Source organism: Struthio camelus, chromosome 22, assembly GCF_040807025.1.
Source record: "Struthio camelus isolate bStrCam1 chromosome 22, bStrCam1.hap1, whole genome shotgun sequence".
In the NCBI taxonomy this organism is placed as follows: Eukaryota; Metazoa; Chordata; class Aves; order Struthioniformes; family Struthionidae; genus Struthio; species Struthio camelus.
The window spans coordinates 6,619,709-6,641,998 of NC_090963.1; the positions used below are offsets into that span (position 1 = coordinate 6,619,709).

General features: G+C 50.4%; 1 protein-coding gene across 1 annotated transcript in view; it reads left to right on the plus strand.

The window, feature by feature from the left end:
- Window positions 1-20,954, plus strand: part of SNX19 (sorting nexin 19) — a 29,287-nt gene extending 8,333 nt beyond the window's left edge. Inside the window, exons 9-11 of the mRNA XM_009680475.2 lie at window positions 14,287-14,471; window positions 15,362-15,449; window positions 16,138-20,954. Coding sequence (XP_009678770.2) covers window positions 14,287-14,471; window positions 15,362-15,449; window positions 16,138-16,273 — 409 coding nt within the window. The 3' untranslated portion in view covers window positions 16,274-20,954. The remainder of the gene's footprint in view (window positions 1-14,286; window positions 14,472-15,361; window positions 15,450-16,137) is intronic.
- Window positions 20,955-22,290: the final 1,336 nt, after the last annotated feature.

A 22,290-nucleotide genomic window follows, 5' to 3' on the forward strand; every position in this document is an offset into this window, starting at 1 on the left:
AGGCTGCTTTCCCTGTAAGCAGCAATGTAAATCTAGTGGGCAGCCTCCCTTCTGTTAACAGCTAGAGAAAGAATAGGATTCAGCCATGAGAATGGGAGGTCTCTTGTCCCAGTGAAAGGACAAACATGCCCAGCTCCCTGGCTCTCCAGGGGAGTCCTGAATGGGTCCATGGTCTCTGATGGTTTTTGATAGCAGTAGGGACAGAGGAGACGCCACATTTTGCGGAACGGGACTCAGCTATGCTCTTGATCCCTTGCTGCATAGGGGCAAGACTTATTCCTTCTACGAAAGGGGAATAAGCAGGCACAGCAACAGCAATTTGTCAAGTAACAGCTTGGCGTGCAATCTCCCAGGGCCTCTGCTCTCACCAACATGTCCCTTTCCAGGCTGCAGTAGGCCAGTAGTGCCTGTACCTTGGGCAGTGACCCCCAGATATGTTAGGGCAAGGTTCCTTTCCAGGTGGTGTGTACTTGCCAAGCTTTTCTGAGGTCTATGCCCCTATATGGTAAGGCACCAATCCAAGACATGCAAGCAGAGAGCATTTCTGTTTTCTTGTGTAGGTCATGGGCCATCGCTAGCTGAGGACACGGTCGTTTAGAGCAAATGGAAAGCTCTTCCAGAAGGACTGTGGCTAGTGGGCGCCTCGGAGCAGTGTATTTCTCGCTCCTGCTATTTTCTTTGGCAGCAGACGTTCCCCAAGACTGGTGTCAAAAAGTGCAGAGCAGCCTTGTAACCAAGGTGGTAATTTGAGTGGCCCTCAGCAGAGGTTGCTGAAGTGCTTTGAGGTCAGCAGTTACTCCGAAGTCTACTTCCTTGGGTGGGAGTCGGTGGATGTTGCTCCCATTTCTCCAAAACGGGCTCTTGTGTCTCGGGGAATGAACTGGAACTCAGTCCTTATGTGTAAGCATAGAGGTATGAAGGCTTGAGCCTGCACGTCATCCGCTCCCAATAAGCCGAGTCCTAATCACTCGGGGAGGCTGCAGCACTGACACGTGGCTTTGGTATTTTCCACTAGAGAAGCTGTCATACACACAGCACTTGCTTGGCTGCGTAAGCTGGAGGATCTCTGGAAGCATGAGGATGAATGTCTCTAGCCACTCTGCATCAAGGTCTGGGTGAACCTGAATGTGCTGCAAACAAACTTTTGGCTAGAGGTGATGCTAAGAGGTCCCCAGACTTCTTCGTGTCATGGGCACGATTGCCCACAGGGTGCAAATAGCACTTTTCAAGCTAGCCCCGTCTCCCTAGGGCTGTATGTATCCATGTTAAAATCCACATTTTGGCACTGACTCTGGTCTTGTTCCGAGACAACAGGTGTGCAGTTAGGAGAAGTGTGAAGGGCACAGGGGATGGAGCGGCACAGTGTGAACTGACCCACTGTCAGGAAGCCAGTGTTGCTCATGAACTGGTGCAGTGAACGCTACTCCCCTGATTCTGCTGCTGTAATCACCACCCCAACCCAGAAGACTGCGTTAGGGTGGAAATGGAGGTGATGGAGGGTGACAGGCTGTATTAGTGGTTCACGAAGCCCATGCAGCAGGCTGGGAGAGGGGCAGTCAGCAAACAGTTGGTTTCTGCTTCTATAATGAAAGGAGTGATCTGATAGGAGAGCAGAGCTCAGTTACAGTGCCCAAGATGGATGTTCAAGACCAGGGATGAAAATAGCCCTGTAGATAGTGGAGGAGAGTTAGGAACAGGGGGGGCTCCCCACCTGCTTACCATGGCGCTCTGTCCCCTCCCGCGGTACGTGAGCCATGCAGAAAGGTGACACATGTCTTGCACCCGTAGCTGACCCAGGTGGATATTCTGCTGTCCAAGTAAAAGGCCTGAGCAGATACGGAGGTCTCTGGCTCAGACCTGCTGCCAACTGCCTATCCAGGGATACAGCAGTGATTTGGTGGCATTTCTCTTCCATTTAAGCATTTGCAACTTGATCGCCTCTAGGCCAGACGTGGCACAGCCCTGGCATTCTGGCTGGCACTGCGTCTGGGTACTTGGTACAGGTGGAGAAAATACCGTAAGCTGTTTTGGGAGCATGAGCTATGCAGAGCGTTATTGCTTCTGCCTCTGAGAAGAGGCTGACAAAAACAGGAGCAGCAGTGGACACGCATCCTGTTTCCCACTGTGGCCAGTTGCAAAGTGCAAGTAGGAGTCATCCCTCCTTGAGATGAGGTCCTTCTTCGTTCCTGCTAGTGGCTGGGTTATGTGATGGGTGTTAGAGAGGAGGTGTAGCAGTGTTTTGGGTGTTAGGAAGGGGGTTGCTGCTGGAGACTCCTCTTCCAGCTTGTTTGGAGAGGCGTGTTGCTGCTGCTGCAGCCTTCTTGTAGCTGCCTCTGCGGGCATTGCTACCATTTTGCAGCAGATGTGGAAAATTGCTTCTTTGCGGAAGACATAGGGCAAGCGGTGTGGACGCGCCTGCCCCTGTTCCTGCCTCGTTCCAGAGCAGCAAAATGGAAGGACGTGGAGAACGAGATCCAACTTCTCCGGAGAGCCAATTCCCCTTTCTTTTGGGGACTTTCTCCTTTGGGCCTCCAGTGGCCACAGCATCCCTCGTTGCTTCCCCTGTGGTGACATCAAGTGACTGGTGTTACCTGGCTGTTGCTGGTCAGTGAACTGACTTCCCTAGCCTGCTCTGTTTGCTGTTCCCTGCAGGAAGTATCCCACCACGCTCCTCTCTCCCCTTTTCTACGTGGCTGAAATAGTTGTAGCTGGAGCCAGGCATTATCCGTCTCCCCTGACTGTCAGTTTGATGGCAGCAGGGAGGCCGGGGAGAGGAAGGCTGTATGACCGAAAAAGGTATTGTTAAGTAAAAGGGAGGATGTGTGTGCATGTCTGCATCTGTGTGGCGCTCATCCCGTTATGTAACAGGGAGTGATCCTTTTTTGGAGCCGAAAGGAGAAGCGAGGGGAGGGAAGACGGAGGCGCCGGGAGGCTCACTGGAAGTGGGGACAACCCTGGGGCCAAGAAAAAATTCCAGCAGCCTCTCTGCACGCTGGGTCCGTGCCTGTAAACAAACAAACCCTGCTGCCCCGCTCTGGCTCCACACCCCTCCTCTGTCCGACTGTCTTCCCTCCCTCGCGTTGGGAAAGAAAATCTCCCTGCTGTAGCAGGGATGGGAGGAACGCTGCAGTGGGAGCCTGTTTGCGATGGGGAGTAGATGGGCCTATTCTAGGCCCTGAGGGTGTTTGGCAAAAGAGCTAAAAGCGTTTAGAGAATTCAAGTGCTTTTTAGAGCCTGTGAGTCAATGTGATGTTAAAAATACAAGGCAAGCACTCGAACCACGCCGTGGCTGTGACCCCGCACCGTGCCCTCAATCTATCCCTGATGGCATGCTGGTCACTAGGTCAGGGGTCTGCGACTGCCACGACGAGCCCAGGGCAGCTGCGGAGCCGGGGGTACAGCCGCCAGGTAGCAGCTCGCCTTGCCTTTTGCTGGGCTGGTTGGTGGTGAGGGAGCCAGCCTTCTGCTATGGTTTATCCGGGACAAAACAAATCCTCCTGACTGAGAGATGTAGAGTGAGGTGAGGGCTGGAAGGCTGCCTGGGGAGCCCAGAGCCACTTTGTGGAGCTGCCTAAGGAGCAAGGTGTGTGAGATGCCAAGTTGCCCTCAGTTGCCAGAGTCCCTGGAGAGAGCAGCTACTTTTGGCATGTTTTAAATGGAGGTCAGGCAGCTCATGGGGTCTGGCCATCGTAACGTGGTGAAGCTGCTGCAGGGACAACTATGCCTGAAGGCCCTGGAGCACCTACTCTTCTGTCTTCTCTCTCTCTCGTATGCCCCCGTGGTTCCTCTGGGAACCTGTCCGTGTGCTCGCTGCCTGCCCTCCAGCCAATCTGTCCAGCCTTTGGGGATGGCAGAGGGGTAGCACTGACCATATATTGCTGGTTTCAGCCACCTGCATGTGGTGTTTTGCTCTCTTTCTGTGTTAGACCTTCTTCTGAGCCAGAATATCCTTTGCTTCATCCTGAACCACATCTGCTTCCAAGTGCAAGACTCTGGAGGGGAGCCCAAACTTGAGTCTCAGGATCCTGGGAGTGATCCTAGGAGGATTTTAGATGCAGATCTAGATTTGAAGGCTTTCGCTAGGCTCTAGCAGTAGCTTTGTGTGGTATAACTCCTTGAGCGGGCCCCCTCACTGTCCCTTCCCGTGCATCTCAAGAGAAAGACGCTTTAATGCAAGGCATTAAGCCAAGGGATCGTATCTTGTCATATCCTGGCCGTCTGCGCTCAGTAACCCGAGTTGGGCGGGAGCGCAGCGTCCGTGCCAGGGCTCGGAAGTGCGTGCGTATATAAGGAGAGCGTGTGGGCCTACGCGAGCAGCTTTGATGGTGTCATGTTCCACCAGACTTGGTAAGGGGCGCAGAGCTGGAGTTAAAATAAATGCAAAGTATCCCTGCCTTACCCGGGAGCTCAGCATTACTTGGCTCACTGTTCACTTCAGGTCACTCTCATGCTCCTCCAGGCTTCGTCCCCTGTCCCAGTCCTCAGGGAACCTCTTTGTTAAATAGGAACTGGCTATGAGGAGCTGCTTTACCCTGACAAGCACTCTCCTCTGTCAAAGCCACAGTACTTGGAAGAAAAAGAGGAATAAACTGTGGCTGGGGATGAGCCCACGTGGGTGCCTGGGAGTTGGATGGATTTGGAGAGGTGATGTTCCAGTCCATAACTTAGATGGAGGATGAGGATCGGGTTCAGGACTGATTGCAGATGAGTATCTGGCTTTAATGGAGGCAAATTCCTGCAAGCTATTCTAGCACTGGTTCCTTACAAGGAGAGCCGGGGGCTGGCTAGCTTTGGCAGCTTCTGGTTTGTCTGGTAGGGTTTACTCTCTTGTGCTGGTTCTCCTAAGGTTTCTGCTGAATTAGCAAGGGAAAAGAGAGCCCTTCTGGGCTGAGGTCCACCCCAGGGATGAGTCTCAGATCCGCCTGTGTTGGCTGTGGTCTTCCAGGGAGCCTGGCTTTAGTGGTTGGTGGGAGGGACGCAGCGAGCTCCTGGGATGGGAGCAGAGGAGAGAAGGGGCACTTGGGCAGCACGCAGCACAAGCTCCAAGATGAGCAGAAAAAGAGGGCCAGCGAGTGGCCCTGGAGCAGCAAAGGGATGTTTTTACTTGAAGTTCTGGATTCTTACTCAGCCTTGCTGAGGGTCAAGACCTGGATAAGGCCAGGGAGATGTTTTAGTCTTCCTCTTGTGTGCAATAGGTCTACAGCATCTGCACTCCCGTCGGAGCTTGGAGTTTGGGGGGTGGACAGGGAATGGGTTTATTAGGTTTTGGATAAATATTTTTGTTAGATCTTGGTCTAGAAAGCAATAGCTCAATGGAGGGTAGGGCAGGATGGCCCAGCTTGCCTGTGGGAGGGGTTCAGATGAGAGTGCAGTTATGGCAAGTGGAGGAAGCCTATGTGGCACGGCTGGGTGGTTACAGGGAGGATGCGGAGCCCCGTTGTGATGTGAACAGCGAGAGGCAGACCGTGTGCGTGGATGGGCACGCACGCTGCAGTAACGCAGCTCCCAGGAGGGGAGCAGGACCTAACACGGCCGTGGGCTCGCTGCCGTGGTCCGTGCTTGCCGAAGGAGCATCGTGTCTCCCTGCAGGCACGAGGGGGAGCTGCCGGCTCTCGCTGATACCTTTATGGTTAGGAAGGCCCCAGGTGATGGTGTGTTCGGTATTCCAGCTTAGGGCGTCCTGAACACAGGTCAGAGACCGTCACGCTCAAAGCCTTCCTTGCTCAACCCAAACGCTGCAGCTTCTGCCAGGAGCTGGCGCCTGCAGGGCTGTGGTTTACTCCAGAATTTATTACTCTGCTTTCCAATGCCATCTTGCACGTTCAGCGCACCTCCGACAGGAGATACGAGGCTGGGGAGAGTGTGATGCACCTCCTTGCCCCTACCCCACTGGCCAGCCCCCTATGGGGGGAGTCCCTGCTCCCTTCCCTGGCCCCCAGAGAAGCATCAGAGCTGATCGTAACAGAGGTCGCTCCCCGTGGAGGTAAAACTTTACACCATCGGCAAGGGGGCCTCCGGTCTCCAGGGCGACCATCCCAGTGCTGCCACCACCTCCTCTCTGTCCTTCCCTGGCTCCTCCTGCCATCCAATTTTGTGTCCCCCCTCCCCTTCTCTGCTTCATTATGTGTTTTGGGGGGGATGCGGTTCAGCGGTGCAGCTGGTTTAGTTAGCCCTCCTGCCGTGGGCTCGCTCGGCTTGCTGCCACCTCCGTCCCCACCGAATGAGAACGTGCTCGGGACATCTTCACAGGAGAGCGACCAGGGGATGGGAGGAGATGGCACGGGGACAGGCTGAGCACGATGCCAGAGGGCAGTGTCCCCACAGAGGTGGTGTTCCCCTCGCAGGCTGGTGTCTATCTCCTTTGGTTGACAAGGTTCTGGGTTGCAAGTCAATTTGACAGGGCAGCAACGGGTGCTTTATAGGCAAGCCTGGAGTCCCTGCAGCAGTCCAGAAGACCCGTGCTGTGAGGATGCTGCAGCTTGCTCGCATGGCAGCTCTGCCTCTCGTCCCTGCCTCTGCAAGGCGCTGCCAGGGACGTGGGACAGAGCTGGGACTGTCACCTGAGATGGGTCCGGGGGCTGTGTCAGCCCTGGGCGCTACCCTGGGCAGCTCTCACCTTCTTGCTGTCCTCTTGGCTTGGGAACTCTGCTGGAGTATGATGTCAGGCCAAGTGTCATGGGCACTTGTGCAAGTGCTGGTGTGAGTCAAGGAGTTCATAGCTTCAGGCGGTTGCTTGTTTGGATTTTTTTCTGTTTTTCTTTCTCTCTCTTATTCCTTCTTGATCTTTGTGCCAAAAGAGCTGGCAAAAACAAAGACCCTTGGCAGCCTCCTTGGCCCTCTTGACTTTAAAGTGCCACTGTAGTGTTGCCTGACTCTCTTAAATGTCTGTGAGTAAACCTGTCTGTTCCTGCAGCCCTGGGAGCACGGGGAAGGTGCTGCCCATGACAAGCGACTCTGGCCTCCCCTTGCCTTGGCCACTGGGAGCCCTGCAGGCATGTGGGAGCCGCGTTCAGCTGCAGAGATGGTAGGTTAGGCCTCCTGTCGGTGCCGTATTGCACCGGGGACTGGGGCAAAGCTGTGCTCTGTACGTGCACCACACCCATGTCACCCGGCGCTTGCCAACAGCAGTGGGGTTGTGTCCTTGGGAAGGACGTGGCTCTGCTTGGGCAGGTGTTTGCTGCAGGGATAAGTCCAGAGGCTCCCTTTTCCCATTGTCTCTGAAAAAGACATGAAAGCTGAGGGCCAGCTAATGCAGCTCATGCTCTTCAGAAGCCAGGAGAAGCTGGGAAGGTTCATGCTAAAGCCGCGGTTTCCCATCCCAGCGCTGCGGTTCCCACTTTCCTTTGGCTTCCTAGCTGGCAGGTTGTACCACTCTAGGTTTGGGCAGCGCCTCCAAGTTTGGCTGGCAGAAGCAAGTTGCCAAAACTGCAGTGTCAGTGTGGTTAGAGCAGCGAAATGCACTCGCTGGTCTGGCTTGTTCCCTTGGGGAGTTGATTTGGGCGCTCTCCGTGAAGACACCACGTCCGCATTTCGAGGGGCTTTGCTGGCAAGCCCCAGGCTCTCCCATGGTGGGACAAGTGCATGAATGAGCCTACAAGCCAGGAACGGAGTTTATACAGGGAAACCAACCTTATGGCACCTACCTCCTTGTCTCCGAGTTTGCTTGTTCCTGTTGTACCTGCTAGGAGCAGTAGAAATCATAGGCCTGTGGTATGTCAGCAAAAGTGGTCTTCAGGACTGCGTGTGCAAACTGAATAAAAATGAGCTTGGATATGGGCCTTGATTCAGTTGTCTCCAAGCACCTGGCAATCTTGGATCCCGCTTTGAATCTCTGTCCCAAACAATTTTTTTCTCTTCTAGAAGGAGCGTTCTTCCAAAAACAGCCACTAGAATGAAGCGAGCGCTCTGCACTTCCATAACAATCGCAACGTTATTTTAACCGCCTCTCTCTCTATTTTGACTCTGTTTCAGCGATTAGACATGTGCCAACGTTTTTCCCAGATTAAAAAAAAAAAAAAAAGTAACTTCCTATTTCAAATAGAGACAAAGGAGAAAAGCACTGAAAGGAAATAATGTCTCCTCGTGGGTTTCGGTTTTCCCTGGCTTGTGAAGGGTTAATGGTGCTTTTATGTATTTTGATTCTAGAGTGGGCTAATGAAGCAATCTGCTCTGAGCAGGACCTGGCTGAGACAGCCGGGCCTCTCCCCGGGGCACTGCTGAGAGCTTAATTGGCTCAATAAATACTCGATGAAGATGTTATCGAAAGCCGGGATGCTTTGTTAAAAATCAAGAGTTTTTTGGGAAAGCTTTTTTTTTTTTTTTTTTTTTTTAAAACCGTGTAACTTTCTCCCCCTTCCCTGAGCCCCACAGTGTTGCAGGGAGATCTAAGTTGAGTAAAGCAGAAACAAAGCAGAGTAGCTCGAGTAGTTCACTGCAGGGGAAAGAAGTTCGAGCTAGAGCCCTGCGTGTGTACAAGTTTTCGTTTGGTCAGGTGCGTTTCGGAAAGAGCGGCACGTGCAGCAGCGTGGAGTGGTGCCCCCAGAGCCGAGCATCACCCCATCCCGTGCTTCGTGGTGCCGGCACGGGCAAGCCCAGTAAGCCAGGGTAAAGGCAGGTCGGATGCAAGCGCTACCTGGGCGAACGCCCCGCTGCTCGGTTGGGTTCTCGCTTCCTGCGGTGCAACCGGCCTTGGCGGAGCCCGGCGTGCTGCGTTTGGGAGGTGCAAAGCTGGCAAGACACTGTGTTCGAGGGCAAGGCACTCAGCCTGGGGCCGCGGGGCTGCTGCCGTGCTGGTCAAACACTTCGTGGCTGTGTGCTCGGGCAGGGGTACAGAACGCCTTGTTCATGGCGTATACAATTGTAAACTTTTTATGGGGCAGCGGGACAGGAACATTTCCAGTAAGGCAAGAGGATAGTTTACTTTTTGCGTGTGTGTTTTTGGCCAGGAGTTTAAAAGGATGCTTCGTGTTCTTTGATTTATGGAGGACTACTTTTTCTTTTTTTTCTTTTTTTTTTTTCTTTTGCTTTTCTTTCCTGTTTCCTTCCTCCACAAAGAGCTTACCAATGGCCCAGACAAGTGTGGATTTGCTCTAAAGGTGTTTGAGCCAAGCATGCCAGCGCTGCGCTGCACGTGTTTCTGCTGGCAGCTCTGCAGAGAAGGTGAACGCGCGCTCTAGTAACATGTGCTAAAGGCCGGGCCTGGGGGCGCGAGCCCTCCATTTGTATTATTCCATTCTTCTAACTGCCTGCTGCAGCTGTTTCTTTGCTTTATAGGCTTTGCTTAGAAATGTTTAACAGTCCGAGCACTGAAATGTTGCTCTTTCTGAGCCCTTGAGTAAGGATATTTTTGCAGTTTGAGGTGCGATTTGGGGGACAGTGGCTGAGAAGGGAGGGATGGTCCAGTGATTTCAGTACCCCCCTTTCTCGAGTTCCTAAGAGTCAGATGCTTAAATGGCTTGTGCGTTTCCAGATGTTGCCGTTTTCTTAAACTCTTCACTACCTTGGTCTCACAAGCCTTTTTTGACTTTCCAGTTAGCCGTGCTGTGTTACCTGACTTCAGGGAAACAGAGGCTTTGTTCTGGCATGAAGTGATTGTGAGAAGAAAGCACTAGGTGTTGAGCTTGGCTTGCTACTTTTATGCACAGATCATGTATAGTTATAGATCTGTAGGTATTTCTACAGCTAAACTGGTCTAGTAAAGGTTCTCCAATCTTTCTCTTATTCCTAAGGCAGGCTCCAGTTTGTGCTTGTCTGAATCCTTAAAATTAGCAATACTGGGGAAGCACTGTTGCTGTTGTTTTAGATCTTAATCTTGATCAGTATTGGACATTTTTCTGACTGTCTAACCAAACCATTCCTCTTTCCGAATGAGCTGGGCAGTTCTTGTCCTAACCTTCATGGACAAGAGGAGCAGAGGTTTGCCGACTTCTAGTAGCTCTTTACAAATTTGAATGTGATCACGTCTGCCTGTCCATTCCCTGTCCGTTTTTCTTTTCCGGACTAACCAAATCCAACCAACCCTAACTCAGAGCATAGCTCTTTTCCATCTGCAGGCGAACCCTCTGGCTGGTCCACCTAAGTCACCAGCTTGCAGGAGCCAGGTAAACTTGGGTCTGCACACTTCAGTTTCCTCTGCTGTTGACTCTCAGTCCGTCTTTACCATAGGCTGTCCCATGGTAGCAGCCCATGTTGTTTTAGGTGGCAGAAGGGCCAAGGTATGTACCACCAGGCCTTGTTTCTCATTCCCAGGACGTTTCTGCTGTTCCCATCTTATTGGGCCCCTTCAGCTGACCTTGGAGTTCCAGCTTAAGCCATGGCATTAAACCAGCTCTTTTTTAGCAGCCATTTCATTCCTCCATCGGCAGCTATTTCAAACAGAGGACCCTTACGGCATGGGCAAGTTATGCACCTCCAGACAAATGGCCAGGGCCTCGTAGCCTCTGCAGTCTGTCTTTTTGCGTGGGGCATCATCACAACGTTTGAACGTCTGAGTCCAGGAGGTCAGTTTCTATCTATTTCTGGTCTCTGCTGAAGTGTAAGGAGATGGTTCAATGGTGGGTTTGTTTTTCTTTCTTTCTTATTAAAGCTGTTTCTTCATGAAATACCAGAGCAGAAATAGTAACTTACCATCCATCCAAAAAAAAAAAAAAAAAAGCCAGCTGTATTTGTGTTTCTTAAAGGATTCGTTTCTACCTGGGAGTAGGGGCGTGTGTGTGTGTGTTTGATGTGTATATGGATCTGAAGTGTTTAGTCCTTTAATACCACCAAAAATGGTCTGTGAATTAGATGCTGGTGAAGGTCAGCTTTGGACCTGCACGTGGTTGAAGTTCCTGCACAAGAAGTGTGAACTGTTTGTTCTGATCGAGCACTGGTGCAGACTTAGCACAGCAAGTCCACCTGATAGAAGGGCAATTTGCCGTAGAAATTTGGGTATGAATCGGGTAGGATTTTTCTGTAGAAATTTATGACCTTCCCTAAGTTGCAACTACAGTTATCAGAGCTGAGGAATTTTTTTCCTCTTCACCATTTAACCATCGATTCTGCATGCACTTCTATTTCTCGCACAAATGTAGTGAGCGTCCCCAAAAGCAGGTGTTCGCAGTGATTTTACCAGGAGCAGGTTCAGAGTGCTGTGAGAGCACTAACCGACGGGAGTAAGGAAGAAAATGGACAGGTCACTGTGTGTTGATATTTTTCTCTTGGAGCGTCTGAGAGCATCAGCCACTTTCCCGGGAAGGATGCTGGGCTAGATGGACCCATCTGACTCTTCCTCTCTTCCCAGGGATTTTCGGGTGGGTCCAGACGTCGGTAGATTGACAAAGGGGAACCTTGAGCACAGTACCTTAGTGTGCCTTCCTTCTGTCACCCAGCTTTGCTCTTTCTTTCTTCTTGTCTCTTCATTGTCTAGTTTCTTCTCATTTGTGCGCTCTGTGGTATTGAGATCTTTCCCCCCACTTCCTGGCAGCGGGGTTGGCATTGCCCATAAAATGCTCCGAGTGTGAATATTCTGCTCTCTGAGCACCTTACTGGGGGCAAGTCAGCATCTTCTCAGGACTTGCATGGAGCTGGAGGTGTGGTGGGAGTTGTTCTCGAGTCCTGCTGTTCAGCTTCCTGCCTTCCAGTCTGGGGAGTGAAGAGTCCCAGAATGAGTTTAAAAAAAAAAAAAAAAATCCCTCAAGTGTGTTTTGCAATTGCTGGAACGAAGACCTGTAAGCACTTGCATGATCAAAATGTCTGGACGTGTGATAAGTTTCGTAGGTGTTACTTTTAGGCCTTGTTGCCTAGTTCTGGGGACTTTATGAAAATAAATGAGCTAAAAATGGGTAGGTTGTTTGTATTGGGCCTTCCAGCATCCATCGCTTCTCAGTCCTCTTTTCCTGTCTGGAAACGTGCGCTGTCTTTTCTAAGTTCAACTCTCACTCTTTGCACTATTTGCTTATTTTAGGAGCATTCCCCAGAAAAAGCAAGTTTGTTCTTTGCTTTTTGCAAACTTTTAAAGGACGGTAAATGACTACTGGTGAGATGAATTTGAAGTCAGCGTTCAATCTGATGTCCCTAGTTGCGGTCTTGTATTGTTTGCAGCTCTGTCCCCAAGTCTCTGAACTTCTGTTGCCTGCCAGACACTTTCTCAGTTAGGAAAGCAGATTGTATTTTAAAGCATGTTAATGAAAGCTCTTGTCCCTAGAGGAGCCAAGGTTTTAACACCTTGATAATGTGGTTGGGGATGGCTGGAGGGTTTAGCATGATCCACTTGCAAGATTTTCCAAGATGTTAAACTCTGATGATAGCTAGAGATTAAAAACTCATCTAAACCATTGTATTTCAAACATGGCTTTTTCCCAGACAAGACAATGTTGAGACACTTTTGCCCTCTAATACTGGCAGAAATTATGCTTTTGATCTCTGGCACAGTTTCCTACCCGACATCTGTACTTGCAGTCCCTGGCGAGGCTGAGCATGAAAGCTGCATCTCTCCATCTCCAGCACGGTTTCTAATATTGCGCACAGGAGCATTTGCCTGGGCTACAGTAACAGCCTGAGAGATGTAACAGACCTTACTGCTGCAATGCGCCAAGGCTGGCTTCATGTTTTTGAGCCATCTTTGCTTTTGCAGCTGGTCTTTCCTGGGCATGCGTTTTGGAAAGTGCCTAAAAACCTGTAGCTAGGCAGCTTGTTTTGGGCTGTCAAAGGGAGCAGCATGTCGCAGCCCTGTCCCCTGATGTTGGCAACCTGACGTTCTTTTGCCCCAGGTTACCTTTAGGTGTTTCTATTCCCGATGCTCTGCTTGTGCTGCCCCGGTTGCGTGGGGAAAGAAGACGTTGGCCCGCGTGCCTAGCCTGAGAAGAATGCAGACAGTCTGGCAGAGCGCAGGTTAAATAAAGTTTGCCTTGGCAGGGCCCGTGCTCTTGGACGTACTGTGAGCTGCCGGGGCGTAGTGGTGACGGAATTGCAAGCACGAACGCCAGCTGCCAAGTGGAACGGGTCTCTTGGCCCTGCTCATGGACTCCTCTCCTCAGAGGCTCTTGAAGTACTGGCAAAACTGCAAGCTTTCTCCCTTAGCCCAACCCACCTCTGTTTCCTCTGGAGCCTCCCACTGATGAGGGCTGAGGTCCTATGAGGCTGTCTGGTCCCCAGCAGCAGGGTGGGCTGGCTCCGTCGATGTGTGGCCAAGTCGCGGGCTTACTGAAGTCAACGGACACCCTCCTGTTGACCTCAGCGGCGTGAGGGGTTTGGCCGTTGACCCCTCATGGTTCTGTAGGCAAGCTTTTAGGTGGTGGTGAGTTTTGACTGACAGCCATGGCCTTTCCTATTATATGGGAAAGTGATTTAACATCTTGGAAAGAGGGTCTGCATGATTGATTTAGAAACTTTCTCTGGCCAACTTGGGTGGTGGTGACAAATCTTCCCCACGTGGACTGCAAATGTCTGCAAGCCCTTATGTGGAGTGGCATTCCTGTGGCCACAGCCTCGGGATTTGCAGGTTGTTCCCGAATAAAGGCCACAGTCTTGGCCCAGCAGGAGGGCCAACAAGCAGTTTTATTGGCAGGTACCTAACTTTCCTTTTAATAGATGTGCAGCACGGGGCTTTGGATGGGAGCTGTGATGATTTCATTGCGTGCCACTAGTGGACTGAGCAGGGCTGGACAGCAGGGAAGCAAGGAGCCAAGAGGAGTGCAAAGCAGCAGGATATTTGAGCCTTGCCATCCTGGGCGTGTGATTCGGTCTCCAGGCGAGACACCATCGACTGCCCTTCTGCAGCAAAGGGGCTGGTGGGAAGAGCACTGGTTGGCAAACCACATTGATTCCTGCCCTTGCAGTGAGTCATGAGGGCTGTTGTAGAGTTAAAACACCAGGTTGGAGCAAGGAGACGGGGATGGTTCTCCCAGCCCTGCCTCAGCTCTTGTCTGACTGTGTGGCCATTAGGACTATGTCACTTAAGAGATTAAGGCCAGTCATATCCCTTAGGTATGTTCCTGCTGGAGACCAGTTACTCCTTTGATTACGAGTGGGCAGCAGGGAAATGAGGCTTTTCATGGCTCTTACTTTTCCTCTATGACTTCACATATGTGTTTCTGTCTGTAAGAGAGCAAATTTTTACCTCCTCCTGGTGTACAGGGAAGTTCATCTAATTAATACTTGTGAAAATGTTTGATGTACACGCTTGAAAACTGCATGTTAACTTACCCAGCAAGCTGATTCCCCTCTAGAGCTTCTGAGCAGTGGAAAGCTCCTGAGCTAGTACCAGCTCTGGCTTTGCCTGACCTTTCTCTCTCCTTGTGCCCACAGGTGGCTGGAAGTCCAGGTGGTTAACCTGACCTGCACCCAGCGTTGGGTCCAGTATCTCCAGTTGCTGCAGGAATCCATCTGGCCTGGAGGAGTTTTACCAGCAGTGCCTAAGCCCGTCAGGACACAGGAGCAGAAGAAAGCAGCAGCAGAGCAGGCCTTGCAGAGCTTGATGGGACTCTTACCTGGTAAGTGTGTCCCAGAAACTTGTCAGCTGCCCTTGAGAAAGGAGCAAGGCAGAGGCTGGGGAACCCTCCAGAGTGGGGTCATCTCTGGCAATAGGGTTGCAAACAGAGGTGGAGCCTACTTATGCCAAGGCACTGGGAAATGTTTATGACTTCTAGGGTTTGAACGGCCTGTATGACGCTTCCTTTAGTAAAAGCCACAGAGTTCTGCCCAGTTCCTTTAGACTGTTTGCCTAAGCATTCAGGGAGCAGCATGGGACTGAGGGAGAAAGGACGTGTATTTTGGTGGTTCCAAGATGCAGGCTGCCACATGCTCTGTGGTTAGTGCTGGCAGTTCAGCTGGTGGTGCTGCTCCTGCTGAGCCACGCTCTAAGAAGGCAGGGCTCAGGAAAGCCAGTGCCGTGCTGTGCTTTCGCCTGCTGCCAAAGATACCGTTGCTGAGAAGGGTCAGAAGGCAAAGCCTTGGACTGCTTGCTGTAAAGATGACAGAGCAGCTTTTCCACTGACTGAAATCATTAGCCCAGCTGCTTTGGATTTCCCTCTGCTGAAGTTTGATGTGGAGACCTTTGGCATTAAAGCAGCTGCTGCCTAATCCATATGAGTGCGGTTTGAACTTTAACCCCTTGCTGTAGCGTAAGGGGCCCTTGCTATGCTTTTGGGAGGGAAAAGTGCTACTTGTATATGCCCTTTCAGGCTGGAACCCTCTCCTTTTGTTCAGTTTTGTACCTGACAGTTCTCTCATATGGTAACGTTGGGCATGAGGTGCTTTGGACTCAGACAAGGCACCATAAAACCATCATAAGCATCTATTTAGCCTCCACTGGGAGAAGGTTGACCCCGTTTTGCTATAGTGGAAACGGGGCTGTTCCTAAAGGTTTTTCTGTTGTTAACAGAAGTGATCCAAGAAATCCTGGGAACTAGTAAATGTCGCCTGAGCTGGAACCTGGTCCTGGAGTCACTGAGTCAGCCTGTGATAAACAGGTATGTCTGATTATAGTCTCCTTACCTTGGTAGCCTTTGTAGTAGGGTCTGTAAGCTATGCTCAGGGCCGTGTTGTGACAGATTAATGCTGCCAGGTTCCTGGCACAGAATATATCTGTCTAGTTTTCCTGGACTCCATATACTACCAAAGGGAATCCGAGGTGCTGCTTATGAACATGCATGGCTAAGACCTCAGTCTGTCTGGAAATTACTGACCCAATCATGTTAACTATGTCATTGGGCCAGCTGAGGCTATAGATGTCACAGGAGGAAAGAAAACCAAATCCTAGTTTGACTCATTGTTTTTTTAGAAGAACTTAGATATGTGTGTATGTAGATGGTGGTTATCTGCATACCCAATGCTGTATGTTTGGAAAGCAGTATTTTTTGAAGGCAATATTTTTGTGATTACCTGTAGAGAAATAAGCGTGCCTCGCTCCAGGAGATGCATTTGTACCTGCTATACTGCTTAGCAGCTTCAAACGCCCACGGGTTTGGGAGGGAAGAAAAACCTGAACCATCCACTGACACATTTCTTCTGGGGTATGAGATCTTTTGTCTGGCCATCCCCTGATGGCAGTCAGAACGCTTCTTCCTCTCCTGAGCTTTGGCATCTGTGTTTCCAGAGCTGATCTCCCAGCTCCGCTGCACCCTGACCAGCCTAAGCTTTCTCTTCTCTCCGTTTCAGGCACCTGGTTTTCTGCCTCTTGGACATTCTGCTGGAGTTCTTAGTTCTGAAGGACTCCAGCGATGAGCTCGAGACAACAGCTGTCGTGCCGTCTGCCTCTAGCAGCTTGGAGAAAGCAGGCATTTCAGCACATTAACCAGGGCTGGCATAGCCAGCAGTGCAGAAGAGAAGCCACAGGCATAGGATGATTGATCTCTTTTTTTCAGTATTTGCTGAACCTGTCTGGGAGCTTCTTGTAAAGAATTCCTCCAGCCAGTGCTAAATGAGACTTCTTCCAGGCTTCTCTGTTTCGCCTGTGTGATAGATTAAAACCAGTGTCAGTGGCTGGAGATGTTTTTCCGCCGTATAGTGTCTGTTCCGTTGCTGACATGATGGAGAGCCTGAATGGAAGATGCCTGATCTCTGCTGAGCTGGACCGTCTGAGAAGGACGTGCAGGCTGGTCACAAACCTCCTTTGGATGTAGTTTTGTGTTCCACGTGTCTGAACATCCCGCACAGATAAAAGTTGATGGCACATAAGCTTTGCTCTTGTGGCCTCAAGCTTCATCTGGCACTGACATGCAGAGATATGACATGACAGTACCCTCTTAACCTATCCTAGAGAAACATCTGTCAAAGGAGGACCAAATGCTGTCCTTGCTTCCTCTAAGCAGCCAGCCCTGTGCCTGTCTTGTTCCCTCTGCTTTACCAGAAGGCAAATGAGGAAAAAATGGAGCACAGAGATGCGATGATAGCCCTCAAGTCAGAATCAGGAACCCGTTCGCCTGCCCAACTACCTGCCAAGTCCAAAGGGATGCAGAAATCAAAGCTGCTGTCCTGCCTTAGGGAGACGGATGAGCTGCCTTGCGCTACCACCGCTCCAGTGTGGTCTCGTTCTGGCACTTTTTGCTGCCTAAACAGAGGGAGGCAAGTAGGGTAAACTGTGGTGCTGGAAAACAGGACTGTCCCTAGGCTTGAAGAGGGCCAGTGGCTTAGTTGGACCTGTTGCCCTGTGTTCTGCCTCCTGAGACATGTTTTAGTCAGTCCCAGAGGCTCTCATCTGGAAGGCGTGACAGAAAATGAGCTGGCCCATGTGTGACACATGGCAAGTAAATCAGCTCCCATGCCAAAATGCTTGTCACAGTCAAGCTCTTGGAGAGGAGTGAACACCTCTGAGCCTGGGAGGAATATCGGACACATCTCAAGGCAGCCTGTGGGTTAGACCACCACAAATGGCTTGCAAGCACCACCTTAATTCTGCTGTTGATTGCTATCTCACCATGCTTTTGTTTGCTATGCCTGCTGTAGTAACAGCTGTGTGCAGGGTGCTCTGGAAAGCTTGTAAGGTCCTGCCATCCAGTGCCAAATGGCATGTTTGTCTGACATCCAAGAACATCCCAGATTTCAGTGGTTTTGCAAGCTTACATTGCCTAGCTGTCTAATATGTGGCAGAGCAGATGGACAAGGAGAATGCACACCAACAGATCTATTAATCCGAGGGTATGGATCGTCAAACTGACCGGCACTGGACTTTATTGTTCAAGTGGACGCTGCTTCCTGGCATTTGCTACAGATTAAGCACTTGGAAGACCCAGCAAGAGAGAAGTGTGCAGGATCACAGCTCGCTTTGATGCTACAGTACCACATGGTGCATTTCATACAGCCTGCTGTTCCTTTGAGCTGGAGCTGGACGCTCTGTGGCACATTTGGAGAGAAGGCTGCGTGCCTCCAGCGTGTGTACTGTTGAGAGCGCAGGCTCTGCTCTTTCCAGAGGCAACTGCTTAATAATGGAGGCGCGTGTGTGCTTCTTCACGCTTCCGTTGTTTGTGTGATGTGTGATAAATACTGGGAAGGATTAGATTACTGCCAGCAAGTGTAGTTTTAGGGAGCTCCAAAGACATCCCAAGACCAGGCAGAATACAATGAAATGAAGCAAAGCAATCTTTACTTCTGTTATCAGTGTAATTTCTCAACAGTGGCACTTCGGAGAGAGTCAGTTTGCCTCCTGCTTGGAAAAGGGGAGAGCATGTGCATCAAGTAACTGAAGAGCAGATGAGGCAAAGCACTGGGGAATGTTTTATAGAGGCCAATCCCAAACGGCCAAGGAGTAGGCTGGGGAGGCAGGGCTCCCATATGTCCATAGGCCCAACATTCACTTACAGCCCGCGCTGTACCCTCTCTTTTACTACCAGGCTCCCGTTTTCCTTTTTTTTCCTGTGACTTGCATTTGTTACATCCACTCTCCGGAGAGGAGTGGGAGAGGCAAGAGGAAAAGGAGCCATCAGCCAGGGACAATATAGCAAAGCCATGTATTGTAGTTGGTGGCGTCACAGATGTTCTTGGTGTGCTTGCTTGCAATTGCTTCCTCATTGACTTTATAGTCTTGGAGGCCAGAGACTGTAGTCTGTCATTGATTAAGAATATCATTTAAAAAGCTGTTTGCTGAGAAGGATCGTTCAGACGTGGACTGTGCTGCCCGCTCCACATGAGGTCAGAGGTCTCACCCAGGCCTTACGGACACTGCATGTGGCATTGGAAGGATGAGCTTCCACTTCTTGTTCTCCAGGAAAGCTCTAATATTCCTGCCTTTAACCGTGACCTCTGACGTTACACAAATGACTCCATAGTCATTCCTCTTGATGGAAATAATTTGTGATTTCCGCTGGCGGGCTCAGAGGAGCATAGCTTGAGAGCCGGCACTTCGCTGGAATGCTGTGACAATGATTTGCAGTTGTACCAGACAACCGCTTTGTGTGTGTATTCCTCTGCTCCTTTCATGCAAGGACCTTGAAGCTTGCGTTCTGCAGGCTTGAATTAACTTCCAGAGCTTGCTCACGTGGCAAAGTAGCAGCATCTCTCCTCTGTTTACGTTGGAGGAGCTGGGGCAGAGAGATGGAGTGAGTTTACAAAGCGCATGCACTTCAAGTCAGTGACAGAGTCAGGAACAGACCCCAGGAGTTTGGATTGAGAGATCTTTGTTTTAATCTCCAGAACCCCCTTTCTTTTCCTAGAGCAAGGAAAACAGAAACCAAGACTCCTGGAGCCCTTTCTCATGCTCTTACTGGCTAGGCTTCAAGCTCCCATTCTCTCCTTCAGAGATCTTAGGCCGTTCTCCCAGGAACAGCATAGGAACAAGTAGCCCCTCTCTATATCTTGTTGTTAAGGAGTATAAAACCCATTAACAAGTTGAGAATTTTCTTTTCTTGATGTCAGTTCTTTGCTCTGCCAGAATTTTCAGGTTAAGTTGAGCACAACAGTGGCAAAGGCAAACTCCTGCATTCAGGTGGGCTGAAAGTTTATTTCCTCTGGACTATGACTGAAAGCACTGCTTTGGTAAAACAAACAAAGCCCACAAAAAAAACAATGCACTCTGGCTCTAATACTTCCAGCAAGCTCCCTTTTCCGCAGGAATTTGTTTAGAAGGCTTGAGTCACCTCTTACTGAAGGGAGGCTGATGAGAGCAGCCAGAAATAATACGTCAACCGAAAGCCTTGCAGATCTCTGACATCATGTTAGACGCAGAGCAGCACGTGGTTCAGATGGGCATCCTGCCCTTTAGAAAGGGTGAGTTCTTGAGTCATTTTGAATGTGTGAAATGAACTGAAGCAGAGACCAGGGTGGTCCTGGCTGTATGTCCTACTGGAGATGCATGGTCTGCCTCCAGCCTGCCACCAGATGACTGTTTGGCTTGGAGGAAAGCATTTCATTTCTCTCTGCCTCAGTTTCCCTTGTCATTGGCTAAATAGAGTCTGAGCTCCCTGGGAGCAGGCTCTGCTTATGTGCATGTGCAGCACTGAGCACAGTGTTACAGAGCTTCAGGATGCCACCAAAAGCAAAATAATGGTTGCTATATTGAGCCAGAGCTTGTTTTTCAGTTTTCACGAAAAAAGCGTGTAACCTGGTACTGAATCCCTGTCATCTTTCCAGTATTCAAACCTCTGTGTCAGCTATTTGTGGGTTTTGCCTTTCAAATTTGTGTAGAGCGGTGCTGTCCTGAGAACCTATTTTGTCATCAGTGGGGAACAAACTGGTGCTCTGAAGTACTCGTGACTTCTGCTCTGACTGTGTATGATAATACCCCATCTCAAACATAATTCTGCATTTGGATTTAAAATTCACCCTTGCCAAGAAGCCGCCTATCAGACAGCGCATACAAAGAAAAGAGAGAGCAAGCAGGGGGGGAGGCAAGAAAGCCCAGGCTGGAGTGGGAAGCAGGGGCTTACCTCCTTTATCAGTAGTGCTTGATTGAAAATGCGTATTTTTGGTGGAATCCAGGAACTTGCAGTAGGGTGGAATGGCCAACTTTTCTACTGCCCTTTGGCTGGAAAACCTGACGCTGGTTAGTGGTGGTCACGGCCTGCTCAGGACAGAAATAGCTTAAAGGGCAGGTTGTCATCTCCCCAGGTGTTAATTGTGTCCCAAGGTACAGGGCTGGTGGCAGTGGGTCTGGGACAGCGGTTTGCCCTGGCACACGGGCAGCGTTAGCGAGGATGGCAGCAACTGCGGTGGAAGCAGGGTTCGCTGCTAAGGCAGGCAGCTCCAGAGCCCGGGCTTGCAGCTTGGTCAGAGAGGGGGAACAGTTCTCCCATCTCTGGTGCCATCAGCATTGCTTCTCTCTCCCTGATAAGCCAACTTCTTGATTTAGGATTTCCAGTGAGCGTGGGACCAGAGAAGCAATTTGGAGCGCTTCTGGAGGGAAGTGAAAAACACCCAGATATGCTGGGTCGTGCAGACCGGGCTCCACATCCCTTGAGCTCTGCTGTGTAGGAAGTTCACCTTGATATCAGTCCTGCAGGAGGAAAGCTGGTAAGCTATAAGGAAACAGGAGAGAATGTCTCAAAAAGAAAAAATTCCCTGTGAAAGTTGAAATATTATGTTGGAAAAAAAGTAGAAGGAGGAGGAAGAACTTGATACAATGAATGCTTGGGTCATGTATTATTGTAGATTAGCTCTGCCACGAGCAGATCCTGAACGCCCTATGAAATCCATTACCTACAAGCCAGTGAACATTTGTACAGCACATGATGCAGGGATCATAGCTGAAGCCAAATTCCCCTCTATAATATCCTCCCCAGGGTAGACTGGTCCCTTTCCAGTGTCAACAGCTGGAGGATTAAGCATTTATCTCTGCAGAACAGTGGATAATTAATACCAGATCGAACTAGGGCTACGCTCGAGAGAACTTGCTTGTGTTGTAGTTGTGACCGAGTGTGGCTTTACTCCTGCAGGCGAGTTGGGGGAGCAGGATGGGGTCTAGTCTGTACCAGCTGGGCAGGTGTTGTCTCGCTGATGCGTGCCTTGTAGCAGCGCGTCAGGCTTCCCCAGTGAAGCTGAGAGGGGACTCTCTCGTTATGGCCCCGGGCGGTAGGCAGTAGGGCCCAAAACTCATCAGGAAACCTTTCCTTCCAGCAAAGCTTTAGAAGAATGAAAGCAGGATGCTGTGATTTGTCATATTGTGGACTTAAATGGAAAATCCAGGTTTTGGCACTTCTGGCTTTCTTGAAATAAATTAATGCCATTATCCTGGCCACATTCCAGTTCAGGTAATTGTATTCTTCCTACCTTAATGCTACTCCAGCCCTGTCTCCACTGGATATGCAATACTCTAATTCCTGTCTGGAACTCGGTTATTGTGTTACAAATTCTTCTCCCCCCCCGCTCCCTGAGTACCACTTGTCCATAGAGGGCTAGCCAGCCTCCCAATGCTATGCCAAGCTGCTCATATAGTCAAGAGAACCTGCCTTAGACATTTGATTGTGCCTAATGTTGTCCTGGAGCATCTATCCTGGCTTGTAAGCTTGTTGAGCTGAGAAAGGAGGTAGCAAATAATTGTAGCCAATGCCACGATCTTATTCAACACATAATGTACTGGCTAGAAACCCACTACTTCCTTCTCAGGGTGCTGGTGAATGTGTTAATGGGAGGGAACTCGGGACTCTGGGCTTCTTTCACCTTCCTGTGTTACCATTTCTCCAAAGACGTTGAAAACTAAAGCATATGCTTACGAGTAGGCGGGGGAAGAGTCCTCAGGCCTTCAGGGAGAATACTGGTAGTGTCCACATGTAAATACGTGCAGAGCTCTAAGAATCAGGCCCTGCTAATCTGGTGGGGCAGTAGTGGTTAGCATCCAGCCTCCAGAAACCCCAAGTCTTGTGATACATGAGCAATACTAAA